General features: G+C 54.8%; 1 protein-coding gene across 1 annotated transcript; it reads left to right on the top strand.

The window, feature by feature from the left end:
• Nucleotides 1-7,614: 7,614 nt before the first annotated feature.
• On the top strand, nucleotides 7,615-22,040 carry ERN2 (endoplasmic reticulum to nucleus signaling 2). The gene is made up of 22 exons (XM_062180052.1): nucleotides 7,615-7,713; nucleotides 9,333-9,438; nucleotides 9,811-9,844; nucleotides 10,108-10,180; nucleotides 11,977-12,049; nucleotides 12,197-12,304; nucleotides 12,595-12,696; nucleotides 13,623-13,887; nucleotides 14,839-14,917; nucleotides 15,008-15,155; nucleotides 15,246-15,367; nucleotides 16,710-16,865; nucleotides 17,066-17,231; nucleotides 19,069-19,153; nucleotides 19,309-19,498; nucleotides 19,583-19,682; nucleotides 19,770-19,966; nucleotides 20,608-20,755; nucleotides 20,846-20,973; nucleotides 21,466-21,589; nucleotides 21,674-21,741; nucleotides 21,828-22,040. Exons 1-22 carry the CDS (start codon nucleotides 7,615-7,617, stop codon nucleotides 22,038-22,040), a joined length of 2,784 nt encoding a protein of 927 aa, XP_062036036.1.
• The last annotated feature ends 148 nt before the right edge of the window (nucleotides 22,041-22,188 follow it).

The raw sequence follows: 22,188 nt of genomic DNA, 5'->3' as shown, positions 1-22,188 counted from the left end.
CAAACAAACAAACAAAAAAAACAACTGACTGTCGCATCCATCTTGTTAGAATCTCTCTGACTCATCTCTTTCTTCTCCCTCTCTCGCCTCCCTCCCACTCCGGCTCTGATTGGTTAAATGGCCCGGTTGTCTGCAGAGAGGCCCATGTGGCAAGACACCAAGGGCAGCTCTGGAGGCACCGAGGCCTTCACTCCATCAGCACACCAGGAACTCAATCCTACCCACAGCCATGGGTGTGAGCCTGGAAATGAGCCTTCCCGGGTCAAAGAGAAGGCCACAGCCCTGGCCAACACTATGCCGCTGCCTTGGGAGACCCTGGGGGTGGTGGACCTAGGGGAGCCACACCCCACCCGATTCCTGACCTACAGAAATGAGAGAATAACTCTTGTCTGAAGCCAGCAATTTTAGGGATATTATGCTATGCAACAATAAACAGGTAATACAGATAGGATATTTTAAAAAGATATACTTTCTTCCTGATGGATAGATACTTATGTGAAGGGATTTATCAAATATTTCTATGAATTAAAATATCATCTTTGGGGCCAGTGCTATGGTATAGCGGGTAAAGCCGCTGCCTGCAGTGCTGGCATCCATGCCAGCTTCCAATCCAGCTCTCTGCTGTGGCCTGGGAAAGCAGAAGAAGATGGACCAAGTGCTTGGGCCTCTGCACCCGTGTGGGAGACCCAGAAGAAGCTCCTGGCTTTGGTTGGGCTCAGCTATGGCTGTTGTGGCCATCTGGGGAGTGAACCGGCGGATGGAAGAACCTCTCTCTCTCTCTCTCCCCCTCTGCCTCTCTGTAGCTCTGCCTTTCAAATAAATACATCTTTAAAAAATATATCATCTTTGTTTCACTGAATTCCCACATGGACTGGCATGCATTCCTGCATTGTCTGTTCAATCCAACTGATATATTTATCTGTCAGTTCCTGTGTTAAAATTATATTGATAATGTGTCTTTGCAATATGTTCTGACAGCTACTAAAAACAAGCCTCTTTCTGACAAGTCTTCATTTCTACACTTTTCTTGACTATTCTCAAGCGTTTATTCTTGCACATAGACTTTATTTTAGCCAATAAAAAAGATCCTTGGATGAATAAGCATTTCATCATACTTACATTTGAATTTGGGGAGACTTGACATTTTAATGGTATTAAGTCTTCCCACATGGGCATATATCTTTTCATTTGTTCACATTTTGTTTTACGACCTTCATAAAGTTTTATAGTTTTCTGTATATAGGGCTTTTCCCTTTCTAGTTAAATTTATTCCTGAGCATTTTCTTCTTATTGCTATCATGATTAGAATGTCTTCTCCATTTCTGTCTCTATTTACTCCTTTCTGTGACTCGAATGGAGAAAAGCCACCCCTGTGTACACAGGTGTCTGGGGACAGAGCGGTAAGTCGCACAGAAGAAATGTAACTTGATTTCTTTATCATCTTTTTTTAAAAGTTTTTTTTTTATTATTTGACAGGTAGAGTTACAGACAGTGAGAGAGAGAGACAGAGAGAAAGGTCTTCCTTCCATTGGTTCACCCCCCAAAATGGCCGCAGCAGCTGGAGCTACGCCAATCCCAAGCCAGGAGCCAGGTGCTTCTCCTGGTCTCCCATGCGGGTGCAGGGGTCCAAGGACTTGGGCCATCCTCCACTGCTTTCCCAGGCCATAACAGAGAGCTGGATTGGAAAAGGAGCAATCGGGACTAGAACCTGGCACCCACAGGGGATGCTGGCACCACAAGCAGAGGATTAACCTAGTGTGCCACTGCGCCAGCCCCTCTTTATCATTTTTAAAGAGTTATAAACTATGAATTTTTCTCAAACTTCATCAAACTGAGCTGTGAGGCTCCCTTTGCGCTGGGTGGAATAAATTCAGTCCCATCTGGCCTCTCCCAGCCTTTCTCCAGGGTGGATTTATGTTCTGTGGAGCTGCCTAGCGCCAGGAGGGAGGGGGCACAGAGCACTCAAGGCCATCTGTCCCAGCGGGCAGCTCCGGTGCCCGGGGTCTCCCTGGGTCCTGTCCCCCGCCCTCACCCATCTCTCTGCATCATCCCTCTTTGCTCTCCATCACTTAATCGGCTCCGTGTTGCTGTAGCAGACTGTCACAGACCGGGGAAGTGATAAGCAACAGGAGCTTACCCAGCCGTGAGCCCAGAGGCGGGACACACAGTATCAAGGTGCCAGCCTCTGGCTACGTCACAGTGTGTGTGTGTGGGGGGGTGGTGGTGTCACGTGACATGACAGTGGAAGTGTGCGAGCTGGGGTTGCCCTTCCTCTTCTGACAAATCCACCAAGCCTGCCACGGGGCTTCAGACTTGTGATCTCTCCTGACCCCGGTCACTCCCAAAGCCCTCCCAGCCATAAACGTAGAATTTAGAGATTAAGTTTCTAATGCACAAACTTCTGGTGGGCACATTCCAACCATGCCAATCTCTGCCTCTCTCTATTTCTATTTTGAACACATGTCTCTCTCTCTCTCTCTCTCACGCATGCACAAACTTTGTCTTCTCCTTGTTCTTTCCTTCTTTATATTAATTTGTATTAATTTCCTTTTTTATTTATCAGAGAGACAGAAACAGAAACAGAGAGAGAAAACTCTCATCAGCTGATTCACTCCCCAGATGACCCCAACAGCGAGGTCTGGGCTAGAGTCGGAGCCAGGAACTAAGAACTCAATCTAGGTATCCCATGTAAGTAGCGAGAAGCCTGTTGCTTGAGCTCTCAGTGCTGCCTCCCAGAGGCTTCATTTGTAGGCAGTGGTAGCCAGGAGCCAGGGGCCAGAGCCAGGCATCCAACCCAGGCACGGCAATGCGTGTTCCCTCTTTTTCCCTTCCATCCTTCTCCCTCTTCAAGTCTGGGCACTCTTTCCTAATCTCACTTTTCACTCTTCAAATCTAGGTTCAATTCTTGCGTCTCCTGAAAACAGAAGATAGAAGAACCTTCATTTTATCTCTTTCTGTTTTTTTCAGCCCATCACCAAGGCATTACATTCAGAGCAGCCTTGTTTGGAAAGGGGAAGAGGCCCCAGGGGAAAACACATGACCATTTCTACCTGGAAATCCCACGGAATCTGGAGGCCCGGGCAGAAAGTGAACAGAGGTGCTCCATTCCCAGGAGAATGAATTTTGCTTTCTTATTTATGTTGTTCTGGATATTACGATGTTTCTAGAATATGTGTTACCCTTACCATCATACACGCACGCGCACACACAACTAATTCCCATTCATTTGTAGTTTATATTCTGTGAAAGTCAAATTAATTGCATGAGAAATGATTGTGAGTCTAAGCATGACTAACCAACCCAATGTGTATTCCAAAACAAGTGTAAGTGCGCAAAAGCAGAAGGCATAAGCAGGAGTTCATTCATACCTCAGGTCTCCTCGGGTTACCGTCTCAAGCGGCAAGCAATGGCTTTGGTTATGAACTTGGGGCTCCTGTGCAGATTGTAAACTCTCAGAACAGCTAAGGATGAGGGAGTAACCAAGTAACCCCAAGACTTCATGGTGGACATATTTCTAAAAGACGATTTTGTGTCTTGAAGCAGTTGAGTTCTATGGTTGCAATGGGTAGCAATGGAACTAGGGATTGTCTTAGAATTAGATCCAAAAACCAGAGCTTGAGACAGCATCCTTGCTCCAGTGATGTGATGGACAGAGCTAAGAGGAAGGGGCGAGGGCAAGAGAAGGAGCCTGGAGCCCCTCGGAGACTGGCCTCAGCCTGATCTCCTATCTATAGCCCAAATTGCACCACACAGCTGGGTTCACACTGAGGAGTGGCTGGTCTTTTGTATCCCCATGGTGCTCAGTCAGGGGCAGGCAGGGTCCAGGGCTACTCCCGTTGGCCAGGGACAATTCTACAGAGACGTGGACACTGGCAAGCATCAGCAGCCCACGCTCAAAGCAGCTGCAGCAGGGGACACTGGCCAGGAATCACTTGGGGTGCTTTGGGGAACCCAAGGAGTGGAGAACTATGATCACAGCAGGGATTTGAGGCAGGGAGCAGGTGTTGGGAGGGTGGTGTGTGACCGCAGAGGAAGGAGGAAGTCAAGGGCAAACGTAGAGTCAAACAGGGAGAAAAAGGAGAAGGAAAGGCGGTAATCCAGACACCAATTCCAAGTGATCTCACTTCCACTCTTCCTCTTTCCCCTCCACTTCTGTTCTGAAAGCAGCACAAGGAGGAATCTTCGAAGAGTTCATGGGAAATGCATACAAACCTGGTGGAAAAAGCATGCATGATTTTAAAAACATTTTGCACTGGCCAGCACCGCAGCTCACTAGGCTAATCCTCCACCTGTGGCGCCGGCACTCCGGGTTCCAGTCCCAGTGGGGTGCCAGATTCTGTCCCAGTTGCTCCTCTTCCAGTCCAGCTCTCTGCTATGGCCAGGGAGTGCAGTGGAGGATGGCCCAAGTGCTTGGGCCCTGCACCCGCATGGGAGACCAGGAGGGGGCATCTGGCTCCTGGCTTCAGATCTGTGCAGCGCGCCGGCCGCAGCAGCCATTTAGGGGGTGAACCAATGGAAGAAAGACCTTTCTCTCTGTCTCTCTCTCTCACTGTCTAACTCTGCCTGTCAAAAAAAAATTTGCACCAAAATAAATTGAACTTTAATTCCATTTTCCCATAAACTTTCTGAAGTACCCTTGTACCTCTCACAGACAACTAATCCATGAGTGGAGACAGAACGAAGACTCTGCTGCCTAGGCTAAGCCATAAACAAAAACCACAGTGGGTTTTCTTCATTTGCCCGGCTTCTCTTTGCAAATCCCTCCTGCCTCCTCCCTACACTCCCGGGCCACGTGATTCAAATAGGACTGACCCCAGCTCCATGCAGGGGAATGCGTGGGCCACATCTGGCCAATCAGAGTGCTCTAACCCATCCGCCCCCATGATTGGTTCAGAAATAGACACCTGACCCAAGCAGCCAGACCCACTGAATCATCCCAGAGGCTTTTGCTGGAGCCTCTGTCAGCTGGGCACTCACTGTCCACCCTGCCATGGTCCCCAGTGGGCTGTGTGGTCAGTTACAAGAACTGCCAGGCCCCTGTTGGCATCAGAGCGTGGCTGCCTCTCAGAGCAAGGAACCAGTCAGAGCAACTGGGATGACTTGTGGTGCTGGACAATTGTGAAATATTTGCTTATAAGCGTGGACTTTGGAATCGGCTGGTCTGGGTTTGAATCTCGTCTGCACCTCCTTCCTGGTCACCTAGGGCATATCACTTAACTTCTCCGTGCCTCAGTTTCCTCATAATACTAGTTCTTTTTATTCAGAAGTTCAGAGGAACAGGACTGGTGCTGTGGCATAGTAGGCTAAGCCTCCATCTGCAGGGCCGGCTGGTTCGAGTCTTGCTGCTCTTCTGATCTATTTCTCTGTTGTGGCCTGGGAAAGCAACAGAAGATGGCCCAAGTACTTGGGCCCCTGCACCCATGTGGGAGACCTGGAAGAAGCTCCCGGCTTCCTGGCTTCAGATCTGTGCAGCTCCAGCTGTTGTGACCATTTGGGGAGTGAACCAGCAGATGGAAGACCTTTCTCTGTCTCTCCCTCTGTCTGTAACTCCCCACCTCTCAAATAAATAAATAAAAATATTTTTTAAAAAAAGTCCAGAGGATTATGTAAACTAACTTGAAGTTCACACTTTACTTGGTGGTGTTAGTGTCATTGCTAAATAATAAATGCCTGGGAGATAAGTGACACATCATTATTATATTATAATATTATATAATTATAATATAAATATATAAATTATTATATAAATATAATATTATATATCATATATTATATAATATTATAAATATATTATATTTATCTCAGAGGAAGCCAAAAGAGATTACATCTGATGAAATAGGGGTACCATAGTCCCTGAAACTCGAGGAAGGAGGCGAGGATGGGTGTGGCTGCAGATGAACCCCAGGTAGAGGGGAGAGCTGAAGGAACTTGAGGGAGATCCCACACCAGGATCTCACTTTGGTCAAGAACCTAGGAGGATTGAAGAGCATTGCCAGGGTTTGGAAAAGACAAACTCTGAGAACAGCAGGAGAATGGAGGGGAACTGACCGAGCAGAGACTGTGTACGGAGGTCACGGGTGCACTGGCTGGGGTTTACAGACCCTACAATAGGAGCAGAGGAACTTGGTCAGCAGTGTCTTTCCGGAATAGGGCTTTGCTGGGTTGGAGAGGCAGAGCACGGAAAGTGGGCTCCTGACCGCAGTGGGTGCTGTTGCTGGCCAGGCCAGATGCCACTACTGCTGAGAGCTGGCTGCTAAGGGCTCCCGGCCACCCCCTTCTGCAGAGAACTGCTTTGCCTGGGAGATTATACCCCACCCCTTGGGAAGACCCGTGTCCCGTGGCTGGCAGGCAAAGGAGCAGAAAAGTCTACCTCCTCTCCCTGTGGGATCAGCTGAAGCCTTGTCTTTGCTTGGTTCCTTCCCTTGCCCTCTCCTGCATCCCTCATCTCCCCCTTCTCCCTAGAGAACGACCCCTGATAAATTATTTCCATAAAAACCCCTACTTTGGCCTCTGTTTCTAGGAAACCCAGCCTCGGACAGTGGTATGATTCTAGGGTCAGCTGGGAAGTCTGCGCTGGATAAGGACCAGGAGAGATGGATAAATGCAGAGAGAAACTAGGGTGAATGTATTGTGAGTCAGGCAACAGGTACAGGGGACAGGAGGGGGTGAAACCGCTGCAAAGACAGGGAGAAGATCCGGGAGGAGACACCCAGCGGTGTGATATGGATAGTTAGGTCCCTAAAGTCTCAGTCAACAAACTGAGAGGCTGCAGTGTCGGCTGGGCTGTCCCTGTGGACCCTGGCACCAATGCCAATGGCAGGGTCAGGGGCGGAGATGAAGGTTCTGGGCCAGCCACTGAGCTTCAGTGATCCGGGAGGCAGGACCAGGAGGGCCACAGATGACAAAGAAGGGAGGAGAAGGTGGCCGAGCCAGCTCCTGTGACCCTCAAATCAGCAGGGGTTTTTACACGAGAATCAAAGACAAAAGGCCTGAATCCAAACTTGAAAACAGCGTGGACGCCTGCGATGTCTTCCTGGAGTGAGACCGTGACCGCTGGTTGCGGCTGCCTGCCGTAGCCAGGGTTCTTCCACGCTGTGCAATCTGGTATTTAAAGCAGGGGCATCTGTAAGCCCTATAAAGACCGGGAGTTTTCCCTCATTCACCAAGCTGCCAGAGAACAGGGCACACTGAGCGTTTACCAGATGAATGAATCCATCAATGAATCCGTATTTCATAATGGCACCGCAGAGGCCCCTGGTGCACTCGCTCTGAGGTCAGACAGATCTGAATTCCAATCCCAGTTCTGAGCCTCCCTGAAGATGGAATGAGCTAAGGACAGATTGGCACAGTGCCTGGCACGTGGCACGCGGCACGCTCTCCATAAGTGGCCTCAGTTAGTAAAATCTCTCTCCTGGCTCAGGGCTACCTCTGTAGAAGGGGCCCCAGGCGGGATGGGATGGCTTGAAGGGCGGGGGCAGGCAGAGGTGGCGCCCAAGCCGCTGCGTCCGCCACCGGGCCCAGCCCGGGGCGGAGTCTCCTGCAGGTTGGTGGCGGCCGGGCGGGCCCCCGGAGGCACGGAGGGACCGGGCCAGCCCTGCGGCTGCCCACGGCGCAATGGAGAGCGCAGTCCAGGGGTCGGGGCCGTGGCCCCCATTCCGGCTCCAGCTCCTCTTTGTCCAGGTGGCGGCGCTGCTGGGGACGCTCGGGCCACAGGTGAGAGCGGGGACAGATGCGGAGCCTCCAGGTTGGGTTGCCTGCGGGCTGGGGCGCGCTCGCTCGGGGACGCCTCTCCCTCCCGCGGGCCCCGGATCGTCTGAAATCCGCCCCTGGCTAATGAAAGCCCCCCAGGTTTGAGGAGTCGTCAGTCTTCCTCCACAGTTACCTGGCTGGGTGGCGCGCCAGCGTGGAAGGGCGTTGGTGGCTGGAGCACTCCGCCTCTTCTGCGGGGGGGGGGGGGGGGGGGGGGGGGGGGAGCCGGGACAGGTGCACAGCACAGGGGAGGGGGCGTCTGGCTTAAAAGTTCTGGGGAACTCTGCTTCCTTTGAAAATATGAATTAAAGTGCCGTCTGTTGAGAATGCAAGGTACAACGTCACTCACGAAACTCAGGAATAAGCGAACCAGAGGAGGTGTAGGGTTCTGGGCCACCCCTGTGGGGAGCAGCAGAGACGTTCTTACAGAACCACAGCTTGAAGACCAAAGGAGCCCAGGCTGGCATCCTGCCCCTCCCCAACCCCCCCAGCCTGGAGCCCCACAGAGCTAAGAGGACCATGGCAGGGCTGGGCACCCTTTGCACCTCCTTCCCAGCTCTGAGTCCAGTTCCACAGTTGCCAACTCAGAATGTGAGCCAAGGGTAGTCAGTTCCGTTGTTTCTAGAAAAATTAAAAACGTGGGTCTTTAAAAAGCGAAATTTTCCCATGTTAAAAAATATTGGCTGTTAAGGAAAAGCACGGTTTCCAACACCATGATGGTCCAGCCAAACTCAAGGGTGGGCAGCATGTTGTGGCCTTGTCTCTAGACCTTTCTCCCTCCCGCCATGTTGCCGATGACAAAACTAAGACCCAGAAAAAAGAGACTAGAAGGCAGTGTCCTAACTCTCCACTACACACCGTCAACCCGACCTCAAACCTGGGGGGCCTGGCACAGGCTGTGGCTGTTGCAGGGGTGCAGCTGGGGCACCCGGATGTAGGAGTTCCTGCTACGAGCTCAGCCTCACCCTGTTTGCTCAAGGAGGGACTGGAGCAGGTGAGTCAGCCCAGCAGGGGCCAGATGTAAAGGCGGCTCCCGGGCCTCCCTCCCACGGCCACCCCCCAAGCTCTGGTTTGGGGGCCCACTGGAGCTTGGCACCAAAAGCAGCCGGGCCAGTTTAGGGAGGCAAAAAGGGTCATCCCCAAAGAGGCAGCCATTGTAACAAATGAGAAGGGGACCTGTGTTGGAATCAGATACAGGGCAGTTCAAGTTGTCAATTGCCATTTAGTATCTGGGCGGCTTTAGGCCAATTATCCAACCTTCCCAAGCCTCAGTCTCCTTCATCTGTGCAATGGGTAGACTAATGGTGCCAGTCTCCTAGGGAAGCTCTAAGGGTCAGGTAGTCATTTTGTAAAGACTTTGGAAAACCAGGAGGAACTAGGGGTGGAAAGGACGTGTTAATTTAGACACTGGCCCTCAACTGTTCCCAGTGGCTCCCCTCTCAAGGGTCTAGGTTATGGGTGGAGCCAGCAGTTTTTCCAGTTATTCCTCCTCCCCTTCATGGTCTGCCTCTGGAGGAAGGAGATTTACAGCCAAGGTCAAGGGTGGCCGCAGGCCCCTGTGAGTGACTTGTTTCTCATGGCAGGTCCAGACCCTCAGCCCAGACAGCCTCCTACTGGTGTCCACCTTGGATGGAAGCCTCCACGCACTGAACAAAGAGACGGGGGACTTGAAGTGGACATTGAAGGATGGTGAGCATGGAGCAGCCGCTCCTGCCTCCTTGGACCCCTAGTTTAGGAGAGGGAGGGAGAGTGATGGTGGCATAGAGGATAAGGACATGGGCTCTAGAATCCTGGACCCAGTATCTACAGGCAGCTTCCCACTAACCAGCTATGTGGTGTTGGGGAAGCTACTTCACCTCCCTGAGCCTCAGTGTCCTCATCTGTAAAATGGGCAAAGGGTGGTGACTCTGCCTTGGGGAGTTCTTGGAAGGGTGACATAGCATCCATGTCAAGTGCTGGACTTGGTGTTGGATCCCCAGTCAATACACAGTGAGTATGAGCTCTGCTTTTCCACGAGAGTCTGGAGGGGGCTACTCATGTTCCATGTCCCTGTCCCTGCAGATCCCATCATCCAAGGACCAATGTATGTCACCGAGTAAGTTAACCTGGAGCCTTTTAGGGAGAGGGCAGTGGGGCATGGGGGAGCCATGGTTGGGGGAGAACAGCTCTGATGGGGGTTACGTTGGAAGCACAAGAAGAGAATTGGGTCCGGGTGTGATGTGGGGGAACGTTGTAGAGCTGCAAGGTGTGGTACCTGCAAGGTCAGGCTTCTGCTAGCTGAGAATTTGGGGAGAATGGGGGACTTCCTGGAGGAGGGGTCTGTGCCCAACCTTCTCCATGTTTCTCTCTGCTCCACAGAACAGCCTTCCTCTCAGACCCAGCTGATGGCAGTCTGTACATCTTGGGGACCCAGAAGCAACAGGGATTAATGGTGTGTGTCCCACAGAGCTCAGGGAAGGGTGAGGGCTGGGACTTCCATCAGCCAGAGCATTGAGGGGTGGCAGGGCAGTGTGGTCAGAATCCAGTTGTCCTGCAGAGGAGGCAAGCAAGGGCACCGAGTGCATTATGGGAAAGCTATGTAGAGGAACCTGTTAGAGGAGTGAGGGGAGCTCTGGCTGTGCCTAAAAACCAGACTGACTCCCAGGCCTCTGATGCTGTCCCAGGGGCTTCTCTGGGACACTGAGGGTCTTAGGGGAAACATACACATCAGCTTTTAATAAACAATAAATTGCCTCCAAATTCAAAGGCTTTAAACTCAAAAAATTTATTCAACTCAAAATTTGGTGAGATGACAAGTTAGGCTGGGCTCAGCTGGGAGGTTCTTCTGCTGGCGCTTCTTGAGCTTCCCGGTGTATCTGGTCAGCTGGTGGTCAGCTAGGCAGCTCTGTTTCTGAAAGTTGGTCTTTGGTTGACTGACTTTTGGTGGTGACCACTGGACCTTGAGTCTTGTCAAGATTCTCACCACGCTGTTGAGAAGCCTGCCAGAAAGGAGTTGGGTAGCTGTATGTGATTAAGGAAGCTCATTTGGTAAGAAATTCTAGTGTGTGAGTCAGCTAAGCTCCCAGCAGCAAATATATGACACAAGTAGGAGAGCTTGCAGAAGCTTTTATAAAGATTTATATATTTGAAAAGTAGAGTGACAGTGAAGGATAGACAGAGATAGAGAAAGATCTTCCATCTTCTGGTTCAATCCCCAAATAGAAACAATGGCTGGACCAGAAGGAAACCAGGAGCCCAGAATTCCATCTGGGTCTCCCACAAGTGTAGTGGGGGCTCAAACATTTGGGCCATTTTTGCTGCCTTCCCAAGCACATTAGCAGGGAGCTGGATCAGAAGTAGAGCAGCTGGGACTGGAATTGGCCCTCTGACATGCGATGCCAGTGTCAAAAGCAACTGCACCACAACACCAGCCCCAAGGAGGTTGTATTAAGGAGATTACATACAAAAGTGTAGACAGAAGGCCAGCCACAATGGATAGTGCAGCATTCTAGGGCTCACAGTGGGTGCCTAAGCCCTAAGCCTTGGAGGGAGGCGAGGGAGCGATTACCACAGCCTGGACCAGAGGGAGCTGTGCAGAGGCGGCACCTGATGGGGACTGAGGCCTTTGGTGGAGGGACACAGCCAGCCCATGATGGCTCTATGGAGAGGAAACTGGGACATATGTGACCTGATCTTAGCCTGCCCCATTATTCAAACCCAACGGGAAGTCAGAGTGCAGGACACCCACTCACACGACCCAGACAAGTCCAGTTCCCAGGCAAGAGTGTGGCAGAGAGGGGTGGAGGGTAGACCTCCCTTCACGGTCAACATCCGGCCAGGATCCCCATTGTTCCAGCACAGCTCCTCAGCTGAGTCTTTCATGGCCCATTGACACTTTGGAGCCTCTCTGTGTGCTTTTGAGGATGTTGTCTGACGGGAACCAAATGGATCACGTGACACCTTGCCGCTGGGTGTAGGATTTTCAGTAGTCCTTGGAGAGGCTGTGGAGTGAACTAGTTAAATGTGCTGGTTCCAGAGCCTGACTGCTTGGGTTCAAGGCCTGGCTGTGTGACATCAGCCATGTGACTTAGCATCTCTGGGCCCGTTTCCCCACCCGGAGGATGGAAATACTCACAATGGCACCTAATGGGTAGGTTGTTAAGGGAATGGGTTAGCTTTTGAAGGGTGCCTGACCTGGGAAATGCTGGGAGTCTTTCTGCACTCTCTGGAATTTTTCCATCTTCCTAGAAACTTCCATTCACCATCCCAGAGCTGGTTCACGCCTCTCCCTGCCGCAGCTCCGATGGGGTCTTCTACACCGGTGAGCACCTCTCCAGCCCGCGGGGTCCAGGTCCAGCCACAGGGACAGAGACCTAGGTCATGATGGAACAGCAGGGGCACAGGAGTCTCAGGATGTACTCCCTCACCTGCGCCATCTTGAAAGCTGGTGCATTCTCCACTTCCACAGGCCGGAAACAGGATGCCTGGTTTGTGGTGGACCCCGAGTCAGGGGAGACCCAGATGACCCTGACCACAGAGGGTCCGTCCACTCCCCGCATCTACATCGGCCGAACACGTGAGTCAGGCCCCAGATGGCTCCCCGAGCCCTGGGCAGTCCAGCCTTTTGTTCTTCCCCTGCTGGCTATGGCTGTCCGTGTCAAAGCCAGGCCAATCTATCAGTCATCAACAAATGTTCCACTGAGTACTCTTAGGGATACAGAAGCAGATAAGGTCGTGCTGGCCTCTACCATTGTGATGCTGGGGAGGCCCCCACCCCCACAGGAGGAACGGCCCCTGGGATGGGAGTGTGGGTGGGAGAGGCATCACATGGGCATTCCTGGTGACCTTGTTTCTGGGGGTCCCCAGAGTACACAGTCACCATGCATGACCCCCGGGCCCGGGCCCTGCGCTGGAACATCACCTACCGCCGCTACTCAGCAGCCCCTGTGGATGGCTCACCTGGGAGATGTGAGTGCCACTTTCTCTTGACCCCACCTCGGCTTGGGCGCCACAACTTGGGAAACTCTGAGTGGCATCCACGACCAAATCCCATTGGCGCTCTGATCCACCTGACCTCTCTCCCTGAATGACAACCCTGATGGCCCCGAGTGACCTCCCTCGACACCTGGAATGACCCCCATCCGCCCTGGTTCACCCCTCAGCATCCTCACTCTTCCAATTGAGCCCAGCCAGGTAACACTGGGTGACTCCCCATGTCCTGAATGAGCCCAAGCAACACACACACACTCACCCTGAGCACCCTGTGTCCTAACCAATCCCTGCCTGTTGAGTGGCCCCTGGAAGATGACCCAAAGTGACCTCTCCTCCAAGCGATCCCCCACAATAACTCTGGCCACCCCTTGCCATGGTGCCTGTCCAATCCAGCTGCCCAAGTGAATTCACAGGTGCCCCTGAGTAACCCTGCAAACCCTGACTCCATCTTTCTGCTTGAGGCCCCTCGCAGGTGACCCTGCCACACCACAAGTGGCTCCCCCAGGAACGCCAGACTCACCCCATTCACACTCCAGGTGACTCCCATGCAACCTGCATGCCTCCAGGCCACCTTATCGACCCATCCTGGTGACCACCAGACCAACCACGTGTGGCCACCCCACGTCCAACACCCGCATCACTTCTGGATGATCCTAACTGATCCCCTTCATGTTCAAAGGAACCCCATGAACTCTGACCTCCCCACATCCTGATAACCCTCCAGGTGACCTCCGCTGACCTCCACACACCTGAAGGACCCCCCCCCCCACCACCACCACAAGGATGGCCCACCCTAAGGGTACTCTCAAGCCTCGCTATATGGTGACTACAGAGTTTGCATACAAACTGCCCCAAATCTTAGAGCTCCCTGACCACAGCTCCCCGGGCTCCTTTCTTGGCAGACATGAGCCACCTGGCATCCTGCGGGATGGGCCTGCTGCTGACCGTGGACCCCGGCAGTGGAACGGTGCTGTGGACGCAGGACTTGGGTGTGCCTGTGATGGGCATCTACGCCTGGCACCAGGACGGCCTGCGCCAGCTGCCCCATCTCACGCTGGCTCGGGACACCCTGCACTTCCTCGCCCTCCGCTGGGGCCACATCCGCCTGCCAGCTGTGGGCCCCCAGGACGCAGCCACCCACTTCTCCGCCTTGGACACCCAGCTTCTGTAGGTGCCTACGCCTGGGGCCCGGGAAGGGGGCTTTGGAAGGTGCTGCAGCCCAGGCCCAGTGGCCAGGAATAGTGCTCAGTGTTGTGCAACAATATAGCTGAACCAGGGGCCAAAAGAGTGCACCCCTTAGGTGCCCCCAGAGCCCCTGGATGGCCCCAGTGCCCAGAAACTGCTGGCGTGAACTCGCTATGCCACAGTGCTGGTCCCGTTATTTTCAGTATTCTATGGTTTTCTGCAGTCAGCTGGAGACTAGGATGGCTTCACCAGCCTAGCTCACACTTGGTGAACTCTCTGGCCTTGGGGCATTAGACAGAATAGTTCATTTCAGCTCATCAGGTCTTCCATGCCCCCAGTAGGCAAGCCTGAATTCCTTACACGGAGTCCCGGGTTCCAAAGAAGAACACGAGAGGGCAAACCCCAATGCACCTGCAATTTTCAGGCCGCTGCTTGTGTCACATTTGCTGTTGTCTCCTTGGCTAAAGCAAGTCACATGGCCAAGGTCAGGGTCAGTGTGAGGAGACTACGCACGAGCACGGATACAGTAGGAGCTGGAACCATCCACCATCGTCACTCATCTTTTTTTTTTTTTTGACAGGCAGAGTGGATAGTGAGAGGGAGAGACAGAGAGAAAGGTCTTCCTTTTTGCCATTGGTTCACCCTCCAATGGCCGCTGTGGCAGGTGCTTCACGCTGATCCGAAGCCAGGAGCCAGGTGCTTCTCCTGGTCTCCCATGCGGGTGCAGGGCCCAAGCACTTGGGCCATCCTCCACTGCCTTCCTGGGCCACAGCAGAGAGCTGGCCTGGAAGAGGGGCAACCAGGATAGAATCCGGCACCCCAACTGGGACTAGAACCCAGTGTGCTGGCGCCGCAAGGTGGAGGATTAGCCTGTTAAGCCACGGCGCTGGCCCATTGTCACTCATCTTTCTCCCTTTGTCTTCTCCCCACTAGGATGACACTATATGTCGGGAAGGAGGACGCAGGCTTCTATGTCTCCAAAGCACTGGTCCACACAGGGGTGGCCCTCGTGGTGAGAAGGGGTCTCAGAGTGGGCTGCAAACAGGGGATGAAGGGAGAGAAGAGCCCCGCCTCGCTCATGGCTCTCCCTCTTCTGCCATAGCCTCGTGGACTGACCCTGGCCCCCACGAATGGCCCCACCACGGAGGAGGTGACAGTCCAAGTGTCGGGGGAGCGAGAGGGCTCACCCAGCACTGCTGTCCGGTACCCGTCAGGCAGCGTGGCCCTCCCCAGCCAGTGGCTGCTCATCGGTGAGATCCCCGGATGAAGACAAAGGACCTGGGAGTGAGGCTTCCAGCTGGGAGGCTGAGGTCACCTTCAGCCCTCTGACTTCCCTCTAGGACACCACGAGCCACCCCCGGTCCTGCACACCACCATGCTGAGGGTCCAACCTACGTCAGCGAGCGCGTCTGCAGAGACGAGGCCCCCAGAGAGCACCCGTGCGCCAGCCCTGTTCCTGGAGGTCAGTGCTAGACAGGCTGAGGGTACGGAGGTGCCCAGCAGGTGGGTGTGCAGCCCTTGCAACTTCTCCAGCTGCTAGCAATCACACCTGGGACTCCGTCAATTGACCTCACTTAATTTCCCCGAAGATAAAAATTTTTGCTATTGTTTTTGTCACTGCCAGAAATGTTAGAAGATACTGGTCACCTAATAAAACGTGGGTCACAGGTTTGTTTGTTTTTTTTTTTTTAATTCTTCCTTGGTGAATAAATTGTTAAATGTTTATCAAGTGGCCAGTGCCGCGGCTCACTAGGCTAATCCTCCACCTGCGGTGCCGGTACCCTGGGTTCTAGTCCCCGTTGGGGCACCGGTCTTGTCCCGGTTGCTCCTCTTCCAGTCCAGCTCTCTGCTGTGGCCCGGGAGTGCAGTGGAGGATGGCCCAAGTCCTTGGGCCCTGCACCCGCATGGGAGACCAGGAGAAGCACCTGGCTCCTGGCTTTGGATCGGCACAGTGGCCATTTGGGAGGTGAACCAACAAAAGGAAGACCTTTCTCTCTGTCTCTCTCTCTCACTGTCTAACTCTGCCTGTCAAAAAAAAAAAAAAAATGTTTATCAAGTGGGAAACTGACAAGAGGAAAAAAAAAAAAAAACGCTCTTCTGGGAGAGAATTGGACAAGAACCAATAGTAGTTCAAAGCCATGACCTGGAGCAATAATTCTCAAATCGGGCTGCTCATCAGAATAGCCTGGGAGCCCACTCCAGACCCAGCAAGTTCAGAGCCTCTTGGGGTGGACGTCTGTGTTTTTTTTTGTTTGTTTGTTTGTTTTTGTTTTTTGCCAGGCAGAGTGGACAGTGAGAGAGAGAGAAAGGTCTTCCTTTTTGCCGTTGGTTCACCCTCCAATGGCCGCTGCGGCTGGCGCATCACACTGATCTGAAGCCAGGAGCCAGGTGCTTCTCCTGGTCTCCCATGGGGTGCAGGGCCCAAGAACTTGGGCCATCCTCCACTGCCTTCCCGGGCCACAGCAGAGAGCTGGCCTGGAAGAGGGGCAACCGGGATAGAATCCGACGCCCCGACCGGGACTAGAACCCGGTGTGCCGGCACCGCAAGGCGGAGGATTAGCCTGTTAAGCCACGGCGCCGGCCGGACATCTGTGTTTTTTAAATCTATCTCATGCACTGCTGCTCATCGGCGGGGTTTGGGAAACCACTCTCCTGGCCACCAGGATGGTCCAGACTGCGGAGAGCGCCATGTCCATTTCTCCACGCCCGTTTTGCTAAGCCTGGCCCTGGACTGGATGACAAAGAAGCACTAGGGGTTCCACGATGGGAGGGGGTGTCAACAGGGACCGCCCTGTCGTCCCCAGCTTCTGAGCCTGAGCCGGGAGGAATCTTGGAACCTGGAGCTGCATCCTGAAGAGAAAAGTCCAGACTCAGAGTCCAGCCTGGGCCCGCAAGACCTGCTGGTAGCGAGCCTCACTGCGGTGCTCCTGGGAGGCTGGATCCTCCTGCTCCTGAAGCAGGTGAGCCCCTCACCTTGACCCCAGGAGTGCCCTGAGGGAACCCACCTCTCCTCTCCTAAGCCACCCAGTCGTCCTCCATCCAACTCCAGATTCGCCCCCTGCCTTCGTCCCAAGCCTCTGCTAGTGTCCCCAGCACAGAGGCTGGGCTGGAACGGGGCAGCCCTGACCAGGGCTGAGCTCTCTAAGCCCTTCTGTTGCAGCAACAGCAGCAGCTGGCAGAGAAGCAGCAGGAAACTCCCCCTGCAGTCCCAGGCCCTTCTCACCTCTCACAGGAAGCCCTGGCCCCGCCCTCAGGGGCCACCCAACAGGGCCAGAGGAGACTTCAACGCCCCTCGGAGCAAACCCAGCCATTTGGTGACCCTGAAGGTGAGCTGGGGCGGAGACAAGGGAGGAGCAGGTTCAAGTTCAAAGTCCGGTTTTTTACTCATTAGGGACTTGGGTGGTTGTGAGCATGGAGTCAGGATCGCACTCAGGTTCCTAGGGAGGTGTAAGCCTGGGGTTCCGGGGGATGCTTAAGCCTAAATAAGTTGAGACGAGTGCTGCGAACCGTGCCTGCTGCACCCTCGGCGGGTGTCCACATCATTGTTATTATTTCCAGGGACTCTGGGCAAAGGTAGAACCAGGTGTAGAGAGTAACTGTCAACTTTCACGAGTTGCTTGACTCTGAACTTCAGTTTCCTCATCCGTCAAATGGGAGCCATAACACCCACCCCATTCCATCACTCACTGGCAGTGGGAGGTCACGGTCATCATTACCAATAAATCATACATAAGTGATTTTATTAACATTTGTGTTAAACATAGTATCCTATCTGGAAACTGTGATGGTGAATACCGGGGCACACACTGGAACCTTTCCCACTCTAGGGATTTAAATATATATATATATATATATATATATATATATATATAGTTATTTGAAAGGCAGAATGACAGGAGTGAGAGGGAGATGGAGATCTTTCATCTGCTGGTTCACTCCCCAAATGCCCACAACCGTGAGGCTGGGCCAGGAACTCCATCCGGGTCTCTTATGTATCATGTGGGTGGCAGGAACCCAAGTACTTGAATGAGCCCTCATCCGCTGCCTTTGGTACATCAGCAAGCAGGAAGGTGGACTGGAAGCAGAGTAGCTGGGACTTGAACCAGGCACTCTGATACGGGATGCAGGTGGTTAACTTACTTCTCCCAATACCTGCCCCCAAACTTGTCTCTTAATTCCATTTCCCATGGGCTTTCTGGAGCACCCTGTCCATTTCACTGCGTGTGGAGCTGAGCAGGGCACAGCCCACTCTGCCATACCCGGATGAGCAGTAACTATCCGTACCTATAGACCTGCACCTACCTGAGCCAGTCTCACCCATCTTCAATGGGCAGCTGGAGCCGTCTGGGGTTCCTGCCACCCTGGCACTAACCGGAGATGGGTTGGCGTCCCAGCATCCCTGCCTCCCTGCCTTGTCTGGGCCCATCTTTTCTTTTAACTCCTGTCAACTCTCATCATGCTTCAGCTGCCACATTTCACCTGCTCGTTTGAAGCCGATCCTACCTCAGCTTAGAGGATCCCATTACAGCTGCTGGAGCCGGGGGAAATGAGAGAGGAAACAGTTTTTTAAATAGGATTTATTTATTTACTTGAGAGGCATAGTTACAGTCAAAGAAAGGGAGAGACAGAGAGAGAAGTCTTCAATCTCCCCACATGGCTGCAACAGCTGGAGCCGACGCGAAACCAAGAACCAGGAGCTTCTTCTGGGTCTCCCACATGGGTGCGGGAGCCCAAGCACTTTGACCATCTTCTACTCCTTTCGTGGGTCATCAGCAGGGAACTGGATCAGAAGAGCAGCTAGGACTCGAACCAGAGCCCATATGGGATGCTGGCACTGCAGGCGGATGCTTAACCTACTACGCCACAACGTTGGCCCCGACACTAGTCCTGTTTTACAGACGGGGAAACCAAGGGCTCAGTGGTTAAGGAATGCACCCAAGCACACACAAAGAGAAGTGGCAGCATCGGGCAGCCTGGCCCCCAGGCCCGTGGTCTTTGTTTACGACAGCACCAGGCTGAGCACAGATGGGTGAAGTGCAGAGGAAGGTCAGGGCGGCAGGGGCGGCGAGAACTTAGCCAAGCAAGGTGCGCACAGCCTGGCAGGCTAAGGGTGGCTGTGGGCGGTGAGCACCAGCTCCTGAGACCCCACCCGCCTCTCCCCAGCCGAGCAGCTCACCGTAGTGGGAAAGATTTCCTTCGACCCCAAGGACGTGCTGGGCCGTGGGGCCAGCGGCACTTTTGTTTTCCGGTGAGTGGCAGTCGTGGCAGTCCGCTGCCCCAGGGGAGGGCATGCTTTCAAAGACTCCCCAAGGAGGTGTGGCTGGGGGGGGTCTCTTGCTCACTGGTTCTTACCCTCTCTTTGATCTGCCCTCTCTGGGCCCCCTGCCCTCCCTCATGGTCCAGGGGACAGTTTGAGGGGCGGGCAGTGGCCGTCAAGCGGCTCCTCCGCGAGTGCTTCAGCCTGGTGCAGCGCGAGGTCCAGCTGCTGCAGGAGTCTGACAGGCACCCCAATGTGCTGCGCTACTTCTGCACCGAGCGGGGACCCCAGTTCCACTACATCGCCTTGGAGCTCTGCAGGGCCTCCTTGCAGGAGGTGAGCCGGGAGCTCAACAAGGGTGGGGCGGGTGGCCCAGAGGGAGGCTGCGGACTGCAGGTAGTGTGATGTTTTGCTCCTCAGTACGTGAAAAACCCTGACCTGGACCGCTGGGGCCTGGGGCCCAAGACGGTGTTACAGCAGCTGATGTCTGGCCTGGCTCACCTGCATTCCTTGCACATAGGTACCTGCCATGCTCCTGCCTCCCCATCCCCAGCCTCCCACACTCCTCCCTCTGCGGTCAGCTCGCTTGCTCTCTCTGCTCCCACAGTGCACCGGGACCTCAAGCCGGGCAACATCCTCATTGCCGGGCCTGACAGCCAGGGCCGAGGCCGGGTGGTGCTCTCTGATTTCGGGCTCTGCAAGAAGCTGCCCGCCGGCCGCCGTAGCTTCAGCCTCCGCTCAGGCATCCCTGGCACGGAAGGCTGGATGGCACCCGAATTCCTAAAGCAACCCCCAGCCAGTCCTGTGAGTCTTCCCACGTGCCCCAGGCTGCAGGAACCCCTCCCTGCCCCAGATCTCCTCCTGGGGAGGCCCTTGGGGACCTGCCGTACGACAGTCTCCATCAGGGACTACTATGCCACCCACGGAGACGTCAGGCAATGTCTGGGGGGGGATTTTTGTTTGCCAGGATTTTGGAGGGAAATGGTGCTGGCGGCATCTGGTGGGTGGAGGTCAGGGATGCTGCTGAGCACCCTGGCAGTGCCCAGGACAGCAATGATCTTGACCACACGTCAACAGTGCCAAGGTCCAGAAACCTCGAGCTAAAAAACAGTTTTCAGTCCTCTGCTTCACCGGCCCCACACTGATTGCCCTGGGGTAGGAGCCCAGCTGATTTTAATGTGGAACCGTGGCCAAGAGCCATTGGTCTCAAGGGTTCGGGGAGCATCAGATGAGCTGGTACCATTGTACAGAGTCACTGGCTTGGTTCAGTGGTGCAGAGGGGAGGGGCTTCAGAGCCAAGGGGCTGCCACCAGGGAGCTTCCTTCAGTCCTAGTCGGAACCAACCTGCTGGCTGCTGTGCGGGCCCCTGGGAGAGAGCTTAGCCAGGCCCCAGGCCGACGTCCCGGGAGCGGAGAGTCCTCCTTACGCTCATCTCTGGCCCCTAGACCAGCGCCGTGGACGTCTTCTCGGCAGGCTGCGTCTTCTACTACGTGCTTTCTGGCGGCAGCCACCCCTTCGGGGAGAGTCTTTATCGCCAAGCCAACATCCTCGCGGGGGCCCCCTGCCTGGCTCACCTGGAGGAAGAGGCTCACGGTGAGGGAGGCCTGGGCCTGGCCCAGAGGGGAGGAGGAAGGGCGTGAGGCTGGGCAGGCCTGAAGCTATCCCTCCCCGTCCGCCCTCCAGACAAGGTCATTGCCCGGGACCTGGTGGAAGCCATGCTGAGCCCCTCGCCCCAGGCCCGCCCCTCCGCCTCCCAGGTGCTGGCCCACCCCTTCTTTTGGAGCACGGCCAAGCAGCTCCAGTTCTTCCAGGTCAGAGGAAATCTTGGGAAGGAGTCCCAGGTTCGGGTCCTGAGAAGCAAGAAAGGGGGGAAGCAGATTGGCTGGGGCGGTAACAGCAGTAGCTCCCTGGCAGGCAGCCTGGCTCCTGATCCAAACCAGGAGAGAGCCTGGACTCTTGGCCGTCACCATCTTGGCGTGCCATGGTCCACTGGTTGTCCCCTGGATGGGAATCCACCCCACTCCTTTCCCCCTGAATTCATCTCATAGGCCACACCCATGCTCAGGTGGTACATTCTACCTGGGTGACCTTGATAGGAGGACTTTGTGCCTCTGAGCCTCAAGTGTGCTCATCCGCAGAATGGGAGCAGCATAGGTCTGGACAAATGACAGAGAAGCTGCCCCCCTCCAGTGATCCTTACCATCCTGACCCGAGAAGCTTCTGCTGCTTCGCTCCCCCAAGCCACACGACACTCTCTTGGCCTCTGCTAGCAGTCGCCAGGCTTAGCAGCTCTGGGGTCCTAGGACGTCAGCGACTGGCTGGAGAAGGAGCCCGAGAAGGGGCCCCTGGTGGCGGCGCTGGAGGCGGGAGGCTGCGCGGTGGTCCGGCACAACTGGCACAGGCACATTTCCGCACCACTGCAGACAGGTAGGGCGCCCTTGGGCAGGGCTGGGCTGAGGGGCAGCCCTGTTCCCGTGGGATCGGCTCTGCCTCTGGTCTTCTGGCCCACAGATCTGAGAAGGTTCCGGTCGTACAAAGGGACGTCCGTGCGAGACCTGCTCCGTGCCATGAGGAACAAGGTGTGTCCCAGGGCCTGGGGGCGGCCTGGGTCTTGGGGAGGCCAGGCCACCGCTGAGCCGGGGCTCTCTGCCCTCCCGGTCCCCAGAAGCACCACTACAGGGAGCTGCCGGCAGACGTGCAGCAGGCGCTGGGCCAAGTTCCCGACAGCTTCGTGCAGTACTTCACCCGCCGCTTCCCCCGGCTGCTCCTGCACACGCACCGGGCCATGAGGAGCTGCGCCTCCCAAAGCCTCTTCTTGCCCTATTACCCGCCGGCCTCGGAGGCCAGGGAGCCATGCCCAGGGGCTGCTGGGAGCTGACGCGGGCTGGGGGCCAGAGGCAGTCTCCGTGCCATCCGGCCCAGGAGTTGGGCCTGTGGCTGTCGCTGGCCTGCAGGAAGGACCGGCAGGGGTGACAGCCTGGGGCTGCCGCCGCGGAGCCCAGGGACTACGCACCACTCAGGGAACA

This window comes from Lepus europaeus, chromosome 21, assembly GCF_033115175.1.
Source record: "Lepus europaeus isolate LE1 chromosome 21, mLepTim1.pri, whole genome shotgun sequence".
NCBI classification, from domain to species: Eukaryota; Metazoa; Chordata; class Mammalia; order Lagomorpha; family Leporidae; genus Lepus; species Lepus europaeus.
The sequence above is the reverse complement of the archived record's forward strand: the minus strand, read 5'-3'. Positions and strand labels throughout refer to the sequence as shown.